The sequence below is a fragment of the Rhamphochromis longiceps genome, linkage group LG8, assembly GCF_057381845.1.
Source record: "Rhamphochromis longiceps isolate RC_006_pf linkage group LG8, R_longiceps_female_GT1.1, whole genome shotgun sequence".
NCBI lineage: Eukaryota > Metazoa > Chordata > Actinopteri > Cichliformes > Cichlidae > Rhamphochromis > Rhamphochromis longiceps.
This window is the reverse complement of record NC_140564.1, coordinates 1,132,189-1,149,941: the sequence shown is the minus strand read 5'-3', so window position 1 is coordinate 1,149,941 and position 17,753 is coordinate 1,132,189. Positions and strand designations below refer to the sequence as shown.

The 17,753-nt window shown below is 41.1% G+C and overlaps 1 protein-coding gene across 3 annotated transcripts in view; it reads left to right on the top strand.

Moving 5' to 3' along the window:
- rbfox3a (RNA binding fox-1 homolog 3a) overlaps positions 1-17,753 on the top strand; it is a 180,208-nt gene that overhangs the window by 148,968 nt on the left and 13,487 nt on the right. For 2 of the 3 annotated variants that reach the window (XM_085415429.1, XM_085415428.1), the window contains one exon: positions 5,372-6,105. In XM_085415429.1, the coding sequence (XP_085271555.1) occupies positions 5,372-5,498 (127 nt within the window). In that variant the 3' untranslated portion in view covers positions 5,499-6,105. Of the gene's footprint in view, positions 1-5,371; positions 6,106-17,753 lie in introns of those variants that run through there. The other variant, XM_085415427.1, reaches the window with a different exon arrangement.

Here is a 17,753-nt window from a genome sequence, read left to right as displayed (position 1 = left end):
TCTATGGAGCCCTGTGAAAAACTAAGCATAGACCATGTTTCTTCTTCTATGGTTATGGTTTTCTGGATGCCTTTATCTCTCTTTTACAACATTGCTTGCGAGCACAGATCTCTTAAGGTCCTGCCAGAGACAACACCAAATGGTCCAAGGTCTGGACTTGGACTGGCTTTTGGCTCACAATTTTCAAGACTTTCTGAAATCTCATATACCGTGCTTATTTGTTTATTATTGTGGGATCTTTACCTACAACATAAAGTGTGTCTCGGGAACTGTTGTTGTGATTTGGCACTGTATAAATAAAACTGAACTGAACTGAAAATTAGATTACTCCTAATGTCTTAGAGTTCAGGATCCTGTGTTTTTCCTCAGGTTTGATGATTCCTGTAGAACGTGACTAGTGTTGTTTAATAATGAGGGTTTCCATACCTGTTCGACGTGAATAGTGCACTGTGCATGCAGTGGGAATGTCTATCACAGGACCGGGTTCCCACCCCTGGAGTCGAGCTGCTTGCACGTAATGTCGCCACTGTCATACACAGTAAAAGCTTATAAGCAATCATAAACCCAGCGTTTTTACTAAACATCAAACATGATGTCAGAAGTTGTGGTTTGGTCATGTGCTAAAAAGCTGCCAACAAAGCGGTAAGCTAAACGTTTTCTCAGCCCTTTAAAGACATAGCAAGCAAGCAGCTAACGTTGTTCAGCTATCGTAGCAAAGGCTATTAAACATCAATGACCATGTGGAAGGATTCTGTAGACCAGAATCATTGATGTTTAATGGAAACATTGCCAAGAAGTCGCCCGTGTACGAGCAAGAATACGATATATTCATGGCAGCATGAGAAAGCAACTACTGCATGACAGTGACTTAACCTTAAGCAAAGCAATTGAAATGAGCTAAATATTCGAATAGCAGCCCCAAACGACAGCAAAGGTGGATAGTTTCATCACAAAATAAGTGCGACACGATCAGAACAGAGTCCTGCACATGCAATAACTAACTGCAACAACTGTGGAGGTGGCGTTGAGATGCAAGCGCCCAGCAGTGATGAAGAAATGTTCTTTGTGAATGGGGTCAATATAGACACTGGGAATCCCTGTTTTCTGCATAGGAATGACGTATTCACCACTGTGCATATCAATGAAAAACCAATAGAGCTGCCGTCAAATGTAATGTCATGCCCGCCAACTGAAACAAAACAGAAGACTCAGAAAACCAAACTGGTGGCATATGGAGGTGAGGAAATTCAAACAGCTGGCACAGCTACACTTTGACCCACTCTGCAGGCAAGGAATACCCGCTGTAATTCTTTGTAGTGAAATGGGTCAACGACATAATCATTGGTGGAAGAGATATGAAAGCATGAACAGTATCTCAGAAAGGAACTCGAGCATGTGAGGGAAGTCCAACTGAAGTCCAAATTCCAACTTGAGGAAGTCTGTTATGTTGGCCATGTATTCACAAGCAAGGGCCTCAAGCCTGATCCAGCTAAGACCAAAGCAATTAATGAGATTTTCATACCAGAAAATGTCACAGCCCTCCGGTGCTTCTTGGGGATGATCAACTTTTTAGGAAAGTTCTTTCCCAGAGTGACCTCTCAGCCCCATTTCATGAGCTAACACACAAAGACATTCAGTGGTGCTGGCTAAAGCAGCATCAAGATGCATTCAATGCTTTAACAAAGAGCCAGTCCAGCCACTCTCAGCTACTATGATGTGCAGAAACCCATCACACTTACTGTACGTGTGACGCCTCACAGTACCGGCTTGGAGCTTTATGAAGCGCCTTGAGGCGACTTTTGTTGTGATTTGGCGCTATATAAATAAAATTGAATTGAATTGAATTGTGTGCCTTCAGGTGCTCCGACCGCCTGCTCCTCTTGTACACAGACTGAGATCCATGGATCAAGAAAGAGCTTCTTCCTGTTGTCTTTGCATGTTCCAAATTCAATGATTATATCTGTGGAAAGCAGATCTAAATCAAAACTTATCATCAACCATTAGTCACAATCCCACATATTCTAAATGAAACGATGGTTTCTACAGCCGACCTTTACATGGAGGAAATGGAAACTAAAGCTCTTGGCTTTGTCCAAAGGATAACACGCAGCCACTGGTACAGATATATGGATGCCACCTTAGTCTGAATCAAAACCTTTCACCAAACATGTTAGCTCAGTGGATAGAAACATACAGTTCACCAAGGAAGATACAAAGGATAAAAGTTTGCTGTTTCTGGACTGTGCTGTGCGCACTGAGGATGGAAACCTCAGCATTGAAGTTTACTGGAAACCCACACACAGACCAGTACCTGTTGTTTGACTCCCACCACCATCTGGAACACAGATGTGGGGTGATCAAGGCCCTTGTTGTGGAAATTTTAACACTAACCTGCAATATACCCATCTTGGGGGGGGTTTACCTTCAGCCCCATCCTTAAAACCTTCTCCCTCACAGAGAGAATTATGACCTTCAACTTCTGGCTCTTGGCGAAGGCGGTCACACTTTTCTCCTCTCCCTTTCCTTATCTTCCCTGCTTAGCTTCTTGTGTTCTTGTCTAGTCTAGTCTATTTTTTACTTTTCCCTGGAACACTCTCTCACAGTCTGTTCTCTAAAACCTAAAAGAGGAATTATGGATTTGATCAACTGGTCCCTGAATGCAATTGACACCAGCTTCTCAGCGAGAAGCCGGGGATCGGGGGAGCCTGACTGTCCTGGAGGGACTTTCCCTGCCGGATACACGATGGACGGGTGGACGAACTGGAGGGTCGTGTGCCTGGCGGGACTGTCAACAACAACAACAACAATCTTTATTTATAGAGCACATTTAAAAGCCTTGGGCATACCAAAGTGCTTTACATAAAACAATAAAAAATGTCGATCAAGGACATTGAAGATATCTACCTGTTCGGAACCATGATAACAGGGTTCTTGCTGATCGGAGCTGGCTTGGCCCTGGCTTATCAAAGATTAAAGAAAGCGGAATCGGCTGTTCCTACCCCCACAAGGCTGCCCGCTGGGATTGAAACGATAGGACGAGGCGTGAGTTCTCAGAATGGGCTCATTGAACGCAGCACGGATAAGATCTTGGAGAAGCTCGAGGCTGCCGTGAACACTCAGAATAAGACCGCTGAGTGAAAATTGGATAACATCGTGGAGAAGCTCGCGGCTCTCCAACGGCAGATTGAGAGACCAGTGTCGAACAACAGCTTTGAAATTCACATGAGTTGTTCGCACTAAAGTAAAAACCATCATCACTTCATGCAGCTACCACTTCAGCGCCAGCTGTGGTCTCAAGGCTGGAGCTGAACAACAACACCCTGATAACGACTGTGCTTAGACTGTTCCTCCCCCATGCAAGGCCACCTGGGTTGGCTGGAAGACTGTTTACTTAGCCCGGCAGGGTGAAGGACACTGTCTCAGCTGAACTGAACACATACACTGATACACACTCATCCCCCTCCCTTTCCAAACGCCTTCTATGCCTGTCCCCTCCCGCGGCAGATGGCGGTCGACTGGACCAGCGCAGACATGCTTGTCTACACCGGCTCTCTCTCACCTTTACCCGCCCCTGTTGCTTGTCTTGTGTTTCTGTGGTGTATTGACAGTCATGTGCTTTTTGTGCTGGGGTGTTTTTTCTGTTCTCCCAGTACAAGCTTAGTCTGAGTGGAGTTTTTTTCTCCTCCTCTCACCTCATGTTATGTATTTTCGTTGTTTTTTCCTATCAGCCTACCTTCTCTGACTTGTCTTTCCAATGTGATATTTGTGTAAAGTTTGGTCAGAAGGTTCCTTTGAAAGTGTGCTTGCGCCGTAGCGTGCTGCCTGCTGTAACCCATAATTTTCTTCAGGATTAATAAAGTATTCTGATTCTGATTCTGATTCTGATTGGTTTCTGCTTGGCCGTCACCTAAAGATTTGCATCCCTGATGTAAAAGAAACACCAACCAGGGAGAAATGACAAACTGAACAACATCATCATTCCTTGTGTAACTGCTTTGTCAGAGAAACTCAGGAGAATTTGAGCATCCCAGTGCACCTCAGACTAAGCCACACCCTCAACCAAAACCGCCAAAATCATCTAAGCCACACAGTGTTTGCTGTGCAGTGCATCAAGAAGTGCTCAGAAAAATCAAAGGTCAAAAGTCACTCTTTCAGAGATGAAGGATGCAAGAAGGTTTGAAAGAGGAGTAAAAGATCCATGTCTGCTATGAACGCCCATCTTTGAACAGAAGGGGTGGCCTACAGCACCATCTATCAGCCACGTGTGGTGCAGTGTCAACACAGTCTAAAGATCCCTTCTCAGGCATTTGGCGCCTACAACCAGACCTCAGTTCACATGATTGGGTGGGGCAAGGTTTCACAATGGTTTCAACTGTAACTCTCAGTAATGGTAATATACCCACACCTTCTTTTCATTGGCTCATGTGATGACTTACCTGACTTAACCTTCACCTGGGGTTACATACCTGGTTTTTAGAAATGAAGAAGCCTCTTGGATGAGAGGTGAAAGAAATCCAGTTGGTATGTTCAAGCTCTGTAGATTAGATGACCTTGATGACTGAGAACCCACACAGACATGTTTCTGTAGCCTTTCTTCCCGTTCATGCTGGAGATCAAACAAATCCAATGCTGCCCTCCTGTTTAAAACATCAGTTTTGAGAGAAGCATAATTTTCATTACATGGCCTGCCAGCCTTTAGTGTGATTGATTAGTGAAAATGATTATAGATCTCAGTTAAAATAAGTGGCTCCAAGATATGATAATATATTATTAATTACTCTTTGACAGTTGAAGCTGAGAATGCTAACAATATTTCTGACTGAATTCCCAATCAGAAAAGACTGGTACACAATATAACACCAGTGAGAGTTGGAACTCCAGGTTTCACCTGGCCCGGCGAGTCGATTCAGCACTGCCTTAATGCAGCTAAGTGAAAGCTGCAACCCATTCCTTATTATTGCCGTTGTAAATAGACGGGTATTTATAAGGTCTAGCATTTTTCTTTGAGTACTTTAATCAGCACACACATGCAGTGCTTCAGTCTATGACTGTCGTGCACGCCGTTCTATACTGAGGCTTGTGTCTTTGAGCTCAGATACTTTTCCTGTCACATTTTAACAAACCAAGTGCATCAGAGCAACACTTTGACAGATGAGGGAGAATAACAAGCAAACAAAGCACGTCCCAGGTGGTGGCGGGCATGAGAGATAGGATAGAGTCCCAGCTAATACTGTTAATATCAAACTTTCATTTTTCACCTTCCATCTTTCAAATATGTTTATAGTCTTTGTTTTGCAGCAGTTGCTTAAGCAACTGTACATTTATACTGCATTTTAATAAAAGCTGATTCTTCCTACTTCCTTTTATGTAGTTACGGCAGAGTCTATGCAACCGCAGACCCCTATCACCACACCATTGGTCCTGCAGCCACATACAGTGTGGGCACTATGGTAAGTCTGCTCCCTGTTTCCTCACTGCTGATTACTGCACCATACTAGAATATTACAGTAGACTGATACAACATTCACACACTGTCTTTGAAATACACTGTATGACACCATACATATTATTGGAGATCGTTAAAAATGTGAATATTTATATGAACAAATAAACCAGTACATCAATAGCTCACATGAAGGTTTAAGAGTTTCAGAAGCTCTCCAACAAAAGCTTTTGTTTGTACTGAGTTCTGATTCTCTTGGAGGCTCACATTTCAGAAAACCAGAACCAGCTTTGTTTGTTTTGGAGAAATCAGTTGTTTTATTTGAACGCCACTTTCTTAGGTGAGAAAGTCTCTTTGTCTTTAGTCAGCTTCTCTCAAACTTCAAAGAGGCGGAGAAAACCGGACTTTCTTTGTTTTGTGTCAGTCAGTATGAACTACGCAGCACAGGCTTCAACAAGAGAGGGAAAAGGAGGAGAACACGAAGCTGAATGTGAGCTTCTGTTAGCTGCAGGTGTTTCTGCTGCTGCTCATAGATCAGACACTGAGTGCAGACAAAATCTAATACAGCAAACAAGATAATATATCTAACATAGGAAATATTATATTCTAATGAATCCACTCATTATGTGGTGGTTTCCACATAAAGAGGATCATATTAAACAATGAGATCATTTTGACGAGCAAGTTTTTTTCTATTCTTTTAGAAAATTTTAATTTTTGTGGGCAGGACTGGATTAGTACCTCTGTGTGTGGTTTACCAGAGTCATGACATTTCATTCAAATCCAGCAAATGTTCAATTTAAATAACAGACATGGCACAAGCAGTGAACTGGAAATGTCAGCAGGTCTTTTAGTTAGCTAGACAAATCAAGTGTTTTACCTTTCTTTATTTACCATACTAATAATAATAATAATAATAACGTATGTGTCACAGATTTTATATGTCAGTCTGAAACTGGTGAAGGAGCGAGGATACTCTCTCTCCTCAGATGAAACTGTGTGAAGTCTGACAAACAAGCTCCATCTAGAATAACACAGATCTCAAATACTGTCAGAAAAATAGAAACATGAGCTTCATCTGTGTTTCTGCTTCATCAGCTAAAGCCGAGTTTATCAATGCTGTCATGCAGTAAGCTGTTGTAACCATACTGCTTTCTATCCACAAATATAGAATAAAATGATCTCTTGGACAAATCATGGGTACACCACAGTGACAGCATTGAGATTTGTAGCATTGGCCGACATCAGGTTCAGTTTTCTTTAGTCTTTATTCAGCTTTCTGCAGGTGACTGACCTCCAGCTTGTTAATGATGGTGTGAATCTCTTCATGACATGAATTCTTCACGTTGATATGTTTCTGCTCTTTTTCAAACTTTTGACTGTTTATTTGGGTTGTTTTTGTTTGTTTGTTTGTTTAACTGCATTGTAAGCACATCACATCGATCTTAATGAATGAAAAAACTCACAGATGTGATGAAAGTGGTTTTGAGCAGCATCACCTGTCAGGTTGTTACCGTTTTGTATCTAACACTGAAGACGAGCCTCTGTGTTTGTTTGTTTGTTTGTTTGTTTGTTTGTTTGTTTGTTTGTTTGTTTGTTTGTTTGTTTGTTTGTTTGTTTGTTTGTTTGTTTGTTTGTTTGTTTGTTTGTTTGTTTGTCTACTAGTTGGATGATGTTTTATAAATGGTTGTGAGCACTCTGTGTTTGTTGGTGCTGGTGCATTTCATGTTTGCCTTCATTAGTCATTAACTATAAATATTCTTCAGTGCTCATCTTTTTGAAGGCTACTCTGCACTGCAGAAGGACGATGCTTCTTTGTGACGTTTGTGTCCTGCATCAGCATATTTTAAACCTCTGATTAGGCCAACAGTAGATTTAAACTGATAAGATGGTCAAAAAACGCAGCTAAATACATTTTTATACAAATGAGCTTTTGATAAATTTTTTCACTGTTTTATATTATTTTATGTGTGTTGGTATTTCTGGTTTTATTGTGAGGCACTTTGTGATTTTTATCTGTGAAATGTGCTATATAAATAAATGTTCCTTACTTACCCAAAAAGTAACATTGGAATCAATATTTTACAGTAAGGTAACATCAGTTTTGATTTATACATTGTTTCCTAACTCTATAAGACAAATTATGACAAATAATCCAAATAAATGTGTCAAATTTATTAAAAAATAGAAACAAGTGGGTCAAAGATCAACTGGGAAAGTGCTAATGAGGGCACATTTATGACCCATTCACAATATTTGACAGCTGTGTCCTTGCTGTTAAATTACAATAAAATTATAAATGAGTTTAAAGAAATAAATCTCTCACACTGAGCTCCCCCTCTGTGGCGTTATTTTTGTGCCACTATTCTGAGCGCACGTAAAAAAAAAAATTGCAGGTGCAAGTGTTGCATTTTGAGGAGAAATTTATTTTGAGTAAAGAAAAGCTCAATTTGAATGAACAAAATTCATTGCTACATGCAAGAAATGTATTTCCGTCTTTGCTATTATCCACACACACACAAAAAAATCTGATTGGCTGTTTTGGTCTCCAATCAGCTCGAAATGACGAAATGCAATATCGCAGAATGCATTTCGTCCAAAACTCAAACGAGGCAGTGGCGGAGTAACACAGAGTGGCAGAGTTTGAAATATTACTCTTTCTGGGGATATTTGAAGTTGACACAGAAACATTCTCGCATGAAAATATCTTAAAAGTTTATTTTGTGACACAGACAGAGTAATATTTCAAACTCCGCCCCTCTGTGTATATAACGGTGTAGAGAAAGAGTTGAGCGCGCACGGGCAGAAATGTTGAGAGCGCGAGCAACACACTGCGAGCGAGCGCAAATGCAAAAACTGAGCGAGAGGGGCTGCTGTTGTGTGTGTGTGTGTGTGTGTGTGTGTGTGTGTGTGTGTGTGTGTGTGTGTGTGTGTGTGTGTGTGTGTGTGTGTGTGTGTGGATAATAGCAAACACTGAAATACAGTTTTTGCACGCAGCAATGAATTTTTTTCACTCAAATTCAGCTTTTCTTCACTCAAAATAAATTTCTCCTCAAAATGCAACACTTGCATATGCAAATGTTTTTACGTGCGCTCAGAATAGTGGCACAAAAATAACGCCATACCCCTCTAACTAAATCTACAGTGTTGTCAGTTTGAATGAATAGATCTGATCCAAACTATTGGAGGCTACTGAACAAATGTCCTGCAGTAATAGTTTTTTGTGATATCATAGTTCAGTATTTTTGACATATACGCTGTAAGTACTTTTTCCACAGGAATCCAGGGCCCATTACACAAACCTCAGAGCCTACGACAAATGTTTACAGTTTTTCTCAGTCGCTTTGGTGCTGTTCTCACATCACTATTAACATTTGTACAGCAGTTAGTGTATTTCTCAAAACAATTGGTGCAAACTGCAAAACCTAGTGGATAACCTGCAAAAGCAGGTCACTTGCTCAAAATCGATAATCCATTCCTGAAAAGCAAGTATTCATGTCAATGAAGCTGCCAGTGTCACCAAAATGTGAAGTCGTGACACCATCTTGATGAACAACATGACAAATAGCTTTGTCATGTTGTCATTATGAGTGTTCAGTATTCTCTCAGTGTTTTCCAAGAAAAGGTCAGAACTCGGTGACACTACCTGAAAATGCTCAAGACAGCACTATATACTTTTTGTACTGACATCCCTGTAGTTAGGGAAGTAAGTGAGTACAAGACACTGAATACGCGTGTTTCACATTTTTATTGTGCCAAAGAAAACTCTACAGTCACTTATTTAGAATAAACATGAGAAACATCGTTTTGGTCGAGCTGTGCACAAATGTGAACAATACAACGGTGCACATTGTAACTGAACACACATGAATCACTCTGGCACATCCAGATGTTCCTGTCTGTCTGGCCACATATTTTCATCTACATCACAACAGATATAATTCCTTGCAATGCAGCGAGGAAAGTATCTCCTGGAGTGGCGACTCCACCCTCTGCATGACTCTGCTGTGATGTCGTCACATGCATCCATGGCTGCTAGCAGGGCCATTTGCACATGTGAATGCTGGTCATAAACCTCCCACCTCCAGGCACAGAAAAACTTCTCTATCTGATTAAGGAGTGGGGAGTAGGGAGGCAGATATTCAACCAGCGTTCTGTCATCTCAAACCACTGTGTGACCATGTGTGAGTGTTGAAAAGTGACATTATTCCAAACAACAACATACTTGTTGAGTTGGCCTCCACCCCACTCATTCTCAGGGACTATGTCCCAGTGAAGAGTGTCTAAAAGAGTCAGGAGATGTTGTGTATTGTATGGAGGGGAATATGGGTGAGGATGCCATTGTCTGAGATGGCTGCACACATTGTAACATTCACTCCGTGGGACATCAGTGGTTGCTCTCTGTCCAGTGTGATTTCTTCCACGCCATCTGCCTTTGGCCAGACTGAACCCGCCTCATCAACGTACGAATGTGTGCAGTGGTTCTCTGGCTTCCAGCTCCACGCTTTAGAGAGAGAAATGTAACAACATTTCCTGTGTAACATAATGCATTTTGTATGTTCTGTGAGTATATACACAGAATTGCTTTTCTACTGCATGAAACTACACAGAGTAAAACAGTTTACAGTGCTGAACATTAGAGTATACATACAAGACGTGTTTTACCCGTACATCTCCTTCAGTCTTTCACTGTTGGGTTCAAATGCACTTTGTACAATTGTTTCGTGCACATTTCTTTTCTCTTGAGCACTCTGTGAATTGTTGTAATTGACACAGATCCAATATTGCCAAACACATCGTTATCCTCTATGACAGCGCTTTGAATTTCTTTCAACTGTCTTGCATTGTTTGCAGTCATCGTTACACAAATGGCTTCCTCTTGCTGCAGGGTAAAAAGGGCCCCTCTTCCACCTCTGCGAGGTTGTCTTTCAGTCCTTCGTGGTGCAGATTACAGCAAAATTACAGTAATATACACTAAACATGAGATATTATGTCCAGTACTATACATACCTGTTCTCCCTACGAAATGTTTGAATGATTGAGTTCACAGTGGTTCTTCCAACATTTGGTCGCACCCTCCGACCAGCCTCATCCATTGTGAGGCCGTGATTGACAACATGGACAACAAGTGTTGCCCTACTTTCATTAGGGATCTGCGTATGTGTTTGGCGTCTTCTCCCTCTTCCCCGGGTCAGCATCGTGGAAGAGGGGTGAAGATGCAGGGGGGACAAACTCCCTGCATCCTCACCCCTCTTCCACGATGCTGACCTTCCATTTCTGTGTCACAGAATTGTAGAAATGGTACACACTATGTCCTGCTCGGTTCATATATGCTTGCCAATTGAGGGTTCATGGGATTGATCCATGAGTAACTGTGAACAAGTGGCCTGTCACTGGTTACAACTAATACTTCCCACATCCCCTCGTCAGTGAAAGCTGAAGTTCACCTGAGAGAAATTGGTGAATTTCAGGGACTTTCCAGGAGAAAATAATAACAAAAGGTATCAAATTTGAAAATTAATTCAACAATTTTGTAAGTAAGAGACTCAAGCAATGAAATGAAGACTATTAGTTTTATTGGGAACGACTATTCAGCATCCAAGAGTAGAGTTCATTTGTTGTCGACAGCAGAGAACTGTATGAAAGCAACTGATACATGTCCAAGAGCATTTGCAGTTTGTTCAGAGGAAGGAGACACTATGATGTGCACAAATGACTAAATGTTGTGGAGGTTGCACTAAAGGTTTTGAGAATTTTCATTCTGAGCTGAGAAAAGCACCAAAGCGACTGAGAAAACCTGTAATGTTTCATGGACTGTCTCAGCGTTTGCTTGGCACTTTGATATTTTTGAGTTTACACAGCAAATCATGTTACAAACAGCAATAAATATATGAAGTATGACCATACAGTAATCATGCCGTAACCCCAGCCGGTCACAGCAGAACAGGAAGAAATCTCTGACCCCTCTAAACCTGCTTCCTGTTACAGTTTTTCTCAGTCGCTTTGGTGCGTTTCTCAGATCAGAATTGAAATTCTCATAACTATTAGTTCAACCTCCACAACACTCAGTCATTTGTGCACATCATAGTAGCAATTTCTCCTCTCTCTGAACAAACTGCAAATGATTTTGGACATGAATCAGTTGCTTCCATACATTTCCCTGCTGCTTTCTGACATTTCCATTTGCTTATGTCATGTCAGTCAAAAGTAATCATACCTATGGATGCTGAATAGTCGTTCCCAATAAAACTAATAGTCATACATCCATTGCTTGAGTCATCACACACAAAATTGTTGAACTAGTTATCACATGCCAAATATTGGCCATCTGTCAAGCAAATCCTATACCTTTCTGTATCATTGTTCCTGGAAATGTCTCCGAAATTGAACAATTGATCTCGGGTGAATTACAGCTGTCACTCATGAGGAGGCGTGTGAAAGTTTAGTTGTAACCAATGACAAACAACTTGTTCACTGTCAATTATGGATGAATCCTGTGAATCCCCAATTGGCAAGCATATATAAACTGCGCAGGGGCTAGTGTGTACCATTTCTACACTTCTGTGACACAAAATGGAAGGTCAGCACCGTGGAAGAGGGGTGAGGATGCGGGGAGGAAGGGGAAGAGGGAGAAGAGGCAGATATAGGCGGATTCCCAATGAAATAAGGGCTACAATTGTGGACCATGTTGTCAATCACGGCCTCACCATGGAGGAGGCTGGTCGAAGGGTGCAACCCAATATTGGAAGAACTACTGTCAGTTCAATCATTCAAACATTCCGTAGGGAAAACAGGTATGCAAACAGTAATACACTGTACTGTACTGTGCCATCTCAGACACATCACATGTTACTGTACTGTATTTGCAATTTCACAAAAAGTTCACTCTGCACCACATAGGATTGTAAGACAACCTCGCGGAGGCGGAAGAGGGCCCCTTCTTACCCCACAGCAAGAAGAAGCCATTTGTGCAATGGTCATTGCAAACAATGCAATAAAGCTGAGAGACATACAAAGCGCTGTCATAGAGAATTACACGGTATTTGGCAATATTGAATCTGTTCCAATTTCAACAATTGACAGAGTACTCAAGAAAAATGAAATCCACATGAGCAAATGGCCCTGCTAGCAGGCATGGATGCAGCATGTGACGACATCACAGCAGGGTCCTGCAGAGGATGGATTCGCCACTCCAGGAGATACTTTCCTCGCTGCATTGCGAGGGATAACATCTGTTGTGATGTAGATGAAAATATGTGGCCAGACAGACAGGAACGTCTGGATGTGCCAGAATGATTTACTGTACTGTTACATGTGCTGTTTATTGTTCACATTAGTGCACAGCTCTACCAAATGGGTGATTTTATGTTTACATGTATTCTACAGTGCACAAGTGACTGTAGCATATTTTTCTTTTGCACAATTCTGTAGGATTACAAACACTTCTACACAATGGAAATGTGAAACGTACGTATTCAGTGTCTCAGTTACTCCCAAGACTCCCATAACATCTACAGTGACTTTACTGCACATTTCAGATGGCTGTACAGGTAGGCCATAGTGCTGTCGTCAGCATTTTCAGGTGTCACCAATTGTTTTTGCAATGGGAAACACTGAAATTATAAACTGTCATAGTGGAAACATGACAATGCCATTTGACTATCTTGTTCATAAAGATGGTGTCAAGACTTTTCATTTTGATGGCACTGACAGTTTCATTGACATGGATACTTGCTTTTGAGGTGTGGATAATCAATTCTGTGCATGTGACGTGCTTTTGCAGGCTATCCACTAGGTTTTGCAGTTTGCACTAATTGTTTTGGGAAATGCACTAACTGCTGTGCAAATGTTAATGGTGTTCTGAGAAACGCACCAAAGCGACTGAGAAAAACTGTAAAAGGGAGTTTTTTCTTCCCACTGTTGCCAAAGCGGTTGCTCATAGAGGATTGTTGGAGTTTTCTCTGTTTTCTTTGTATTATTGTAGGGTTTTTACCTTACATTATACCATAACTTTAGGAAACTGCTGTTGTGATTCAGAGCTATGAAAATAAAATTGAATCGAATGTGTAATCTGTGTATCTGTCAGCTTAATGCAGAAAATTATCAATTATCACAATCCAAACAATAAATATAATTTTTCACATAATATACCTTTTAAAGTTACAGTGTATATAAATGTTTTTCACAAATTTACTATGGACAAAACAGGGAAACAAGACAAATGGACAGACAGATGATAGATAGATAGATAGATAGATAGATAGACAGACAGACAGACAGACAGACAGACAGACAGACAGACAGACAGATAGATAGATAGATAGATAGATAGATAGATAGATAGATAGATAGATAGATAGATAGATAGATAGATAGATAGATAGATAGATAGATAATGATTCTTTACTGAATACTGATTGGAGCTTTTCATCTTTGATGTTGCAGGCTAGCCTTTACAGAGGAGGGTGCAGTCGCTTCACTCCCTACTAGAAAAGAGGGAGACAGGCCCCCCTTTCCTTTGCCGCAGACATAAAAAGCAAAAACTCAAATCAGCTAAAAACAGCTTTCACCCCCTTCGTGAAAAACTCACAGCAAGATGCTTCCAGGTGGCAGATGTAACTCTGACATGCAAGAATTCTCTTAAAACTGCTTCCCTGTTTACGGACTGTAAACATTTACTGATGTCATTTATTGATGTACTGTACTTATTGTTGTAAATAACAATGTGTTGATTTGAATGTTTGGATTGAAAAAGTTGAACAAAGACAGTTTTAGCCGATGTGGACCGAGCCGACCAAAAACTAGACTTTAATGAAATTCAAAGAAACTTTTGTTTTGCCCTGTGACTCGGCTCCTTTGAAGTGGCCTTTGGTGCCAGTTTAAATCTGTTTACCTAGACTCCTATATACTCCTATATCCATATGTTCATTGCTGTGCAAAAGTCTTGAGCCATCCCTCTTTTCTTTCTGTTGTGCTTCCAAGGAGCCAGCCTTTTTTTTTTTTTGGTTTTTAAAGTGGTCCTGAGCTAATTCTCCAGGCGTTCTCAAGACCTTTCAAAGTTTTTCTTTGAGCTGCTTTTTCACATATTTTCAGTCCAGTTCTTGTACCTTGACCATTTTCAGAGAAATTGTTTGTTTAAAGTCTCAGTACTCAGGGTTAGGGTTAGGCTGCTGAGTGATTGTGTGTTTTTGCTGTCAGTGACTGATTGCAAACAGAAGTTGAGCCTGCAGACTCCACCTGTAGGTAACCACTGTTGGACATGAGGCACGTATAAAGGTTACTGGATGGGAAGCGTCTTGTCTCACTGCAGCTCAGACTGACTGTAATCTTTCTCAAACAGACTGGCAAAGATAAATTCAGAGGAAAACTCTTGTAAATTCAGACAGATGCACATGTTGTAACTAGCCTCAGCCAGTCTGCTTTAGTGGGCTCAAATACTGAAACAAGCAACGTTTTTTGGCAAACAGTTTACTGTAAATTGCATTAAATGTAACCCAGGAAAGCTTGTCTCCTTTTGCACCCGCTGTGTGTGTGTGTGATAATATTTATGTATTTAGAGTGAGGGGGGTGGCTTCGGGTGGGTGGCTGAAGGCTGTGACCACAGTGCCCAAACTTTGGCTCTGTCTATTTATTTAGAGCATTTAGTGCCAAGCCTGACTTACACTGCATACTCAGTGCAGAGCTGAACTGGACTAAACAGAGGATCTTAATAGAAAGGTGTAAGATTAAATGTAATATTTAATGTCTAAATGTATAATATGTTAGGATTAGTTAAATTAATATGTGCAGTATTCACAGTCTCGTGCTTTTATCTTCAGACACTCTCAGTCAAATACAAAGATACAAACAGTTTAATATGCCAGAATTAAATTTCCCATCCATTTAGCACTATGTGACCAGCTGGGCCACTTAACTTTAATATTTACTGTGAAAAATGCTGACAGTTTCAAGAAAGACAGAAAAAATATGACACTACAGTAGATTCCTAAGGAACAGCAGCACAACGATGCAAGTGGCAACAGATTTTCAATGTATTACAGTAAATTGCTGCAGTATCACAATGTTTGCTTGAACCAGTTCAACTGAAAACTGATAGCAAACTGATATCATCTTATTGTCACTGCTTTCCTGTTTATGGCCATCTCGATGCACTCAGACCTGGTCCCTGCCATTAAACCAACCATGTCAAAGGTTGGGATTTTGTTAGTTGATTACTCACTTTTACAATAATTTTGGTCACACAGCAGTCTCCAACCACCGTTCATTTAAGTCACTCAAACATAACACAGTTTGACAGGCGCAAAACTGTATTTTTGTGCCAACCAGGTGATTTCCAAGAGCTATTAGCTGAAATCTTAGCATATGTTGACATGGTGTGTCGAAATATTTGAGGAAACTGGACAAATAGAGGACAAAAAAAGACATGGCAGACCTAAAAAAAATGTTATAATAGATGAACAGTGTCATGTCCTTCAGAAATAGCAACGCAAAAGCAAAGGCTTGACACAGGACCTGAGAAATGATCAGCTGATCCATGTACTATTCTCTGAAGGCTCGTCAGAATTAGGGTGGGTGCTTTTCAGTGGCAGCCATTTTTAAGAAAGGAACCAGCAAGAAAAGGCTGAGATATACCAAATTATACAGGAACTAGACTGAAAATCAGCAGCAGCAGGAATGATTAACCCAGACAACCTCAACAATGTTTCAGCAGTCTGGGACAATCTTGACAGAGAATGGAACAAAAGGCAGCAAACACCTACTGAAGAGCTTTGAATGTCCTGTAAGAGGCCTGGAGAACTTAAAGAAGTTACAATGTTACTGTGTGTATGTTGAATGTAACAACAACATTTTCCCAGGACTCCTGTGAAAAACCAAATACACCCCATGATTCAACAGCCTGTAGAATCTCCTTTAGCAGCAAGAGCTGGTTATTTTGTTTCCGTATGTCTTTACAAGTAAATCACTTTGTTGTGGAGGAATTTTGACCCACTGTTCTTCATGATGTTGCTTCAGTTCATTGAGGTTTGTGGGCATTCATTAACGGACAGCTCTCTTAAAGTCCAGCAATAGTATTTTAAGTTCTGTCGAGGTCTGGGGATTGCAACAGTTTTTTTTTTCATTTCATTAACTCTTTGCAACTGTTGCACAACCCACTTTAAGTATTAGCTGTTGCAGAGATGCCTTAGCTTTGACCCTAGAATGCTGATACACTTCATCACTTTGTTTCAGAAGTCTTGTAGTTTGTTCAGATGAAACTCTGCACACCCAAACCACACTGTTGTTTTTAGAGAGAAGAGACTTTCTTCTGCTAACTAGGACAAACAACCAATACAGGGAGTGCAGAATTATTAGGCAAATGAGTATTTTGTCCACTTCATCCTCTTCATGCATGTTGTCTTACTCCAAGCTGTATAGGCTCGAAAGCCTACTACCAATTAAGCATATTAGGTGATGTGCATCTCTGTAATGAGAAGGGGTGTGGTCTAATGACATCAACACCCTATATCAGGTGTGCATAATTATTAGGCAACGTCCTTTCCTTTGGCAAAATGGGTCAAAAGAAGGACTTGACAGGCTCAGAAAAGTCAAAAATAGTGAGATATCTTGCAGAGGGATGCAGCAGTCTCAAAATTGCAAAGCTTCTGAAGCGTGATCATCGAACAATCAAGCGTTTCATTCAAAATAGTCAACAGGGTCGCAAGAAGCGTGTGGAAAAACCAAGGCGCAAAATAACTGCCCATGAACTGAGAAAAGTCAAGCGTGCAGCTGCCAAGATGCCACTTGCCACCAGTTTGGCCATATTTCAGAGCTGCAACATCACTGGAGTGCCCAAAAGCACAAGGTGTGCAATACTCAGAGACATGGCCAAGGTAAGAAAGGCTGAAAGACGACCACCACTGAACAAGACACACAAGCTGAAACGTCAAGACTGGGCCAAGAAATATCTCAAGACTGGTTTTTCTAAGGTTTTATGGACTGATGAAATGAGAGTGAGTCTTGATGGGCCAGATCAGAGCGTTCTCACTCCCGAGGCGTAACATGTGGACGTTTTGTCACGTCCCGCGGCGTTCCTGAGGAACGCGAAAGGAGACCTTCGGCGTTCTTATGGTACGCGGCGGGTTATGGCTGGAATCCAGTGCAATGACGCTCCCGCGGTAGTAGACGTTCCAGACCTGTATTCCAGCCCTAAACCTAACCTTATCCCTAGCCCTGACCATAACCTTATTCCTGACCTTAACCAGGACTTTAATGATGTTAAATAGCGTGTTTCTAAGCGATTTGAAGAAAAAGAGCGAACATGTGTAGGTTC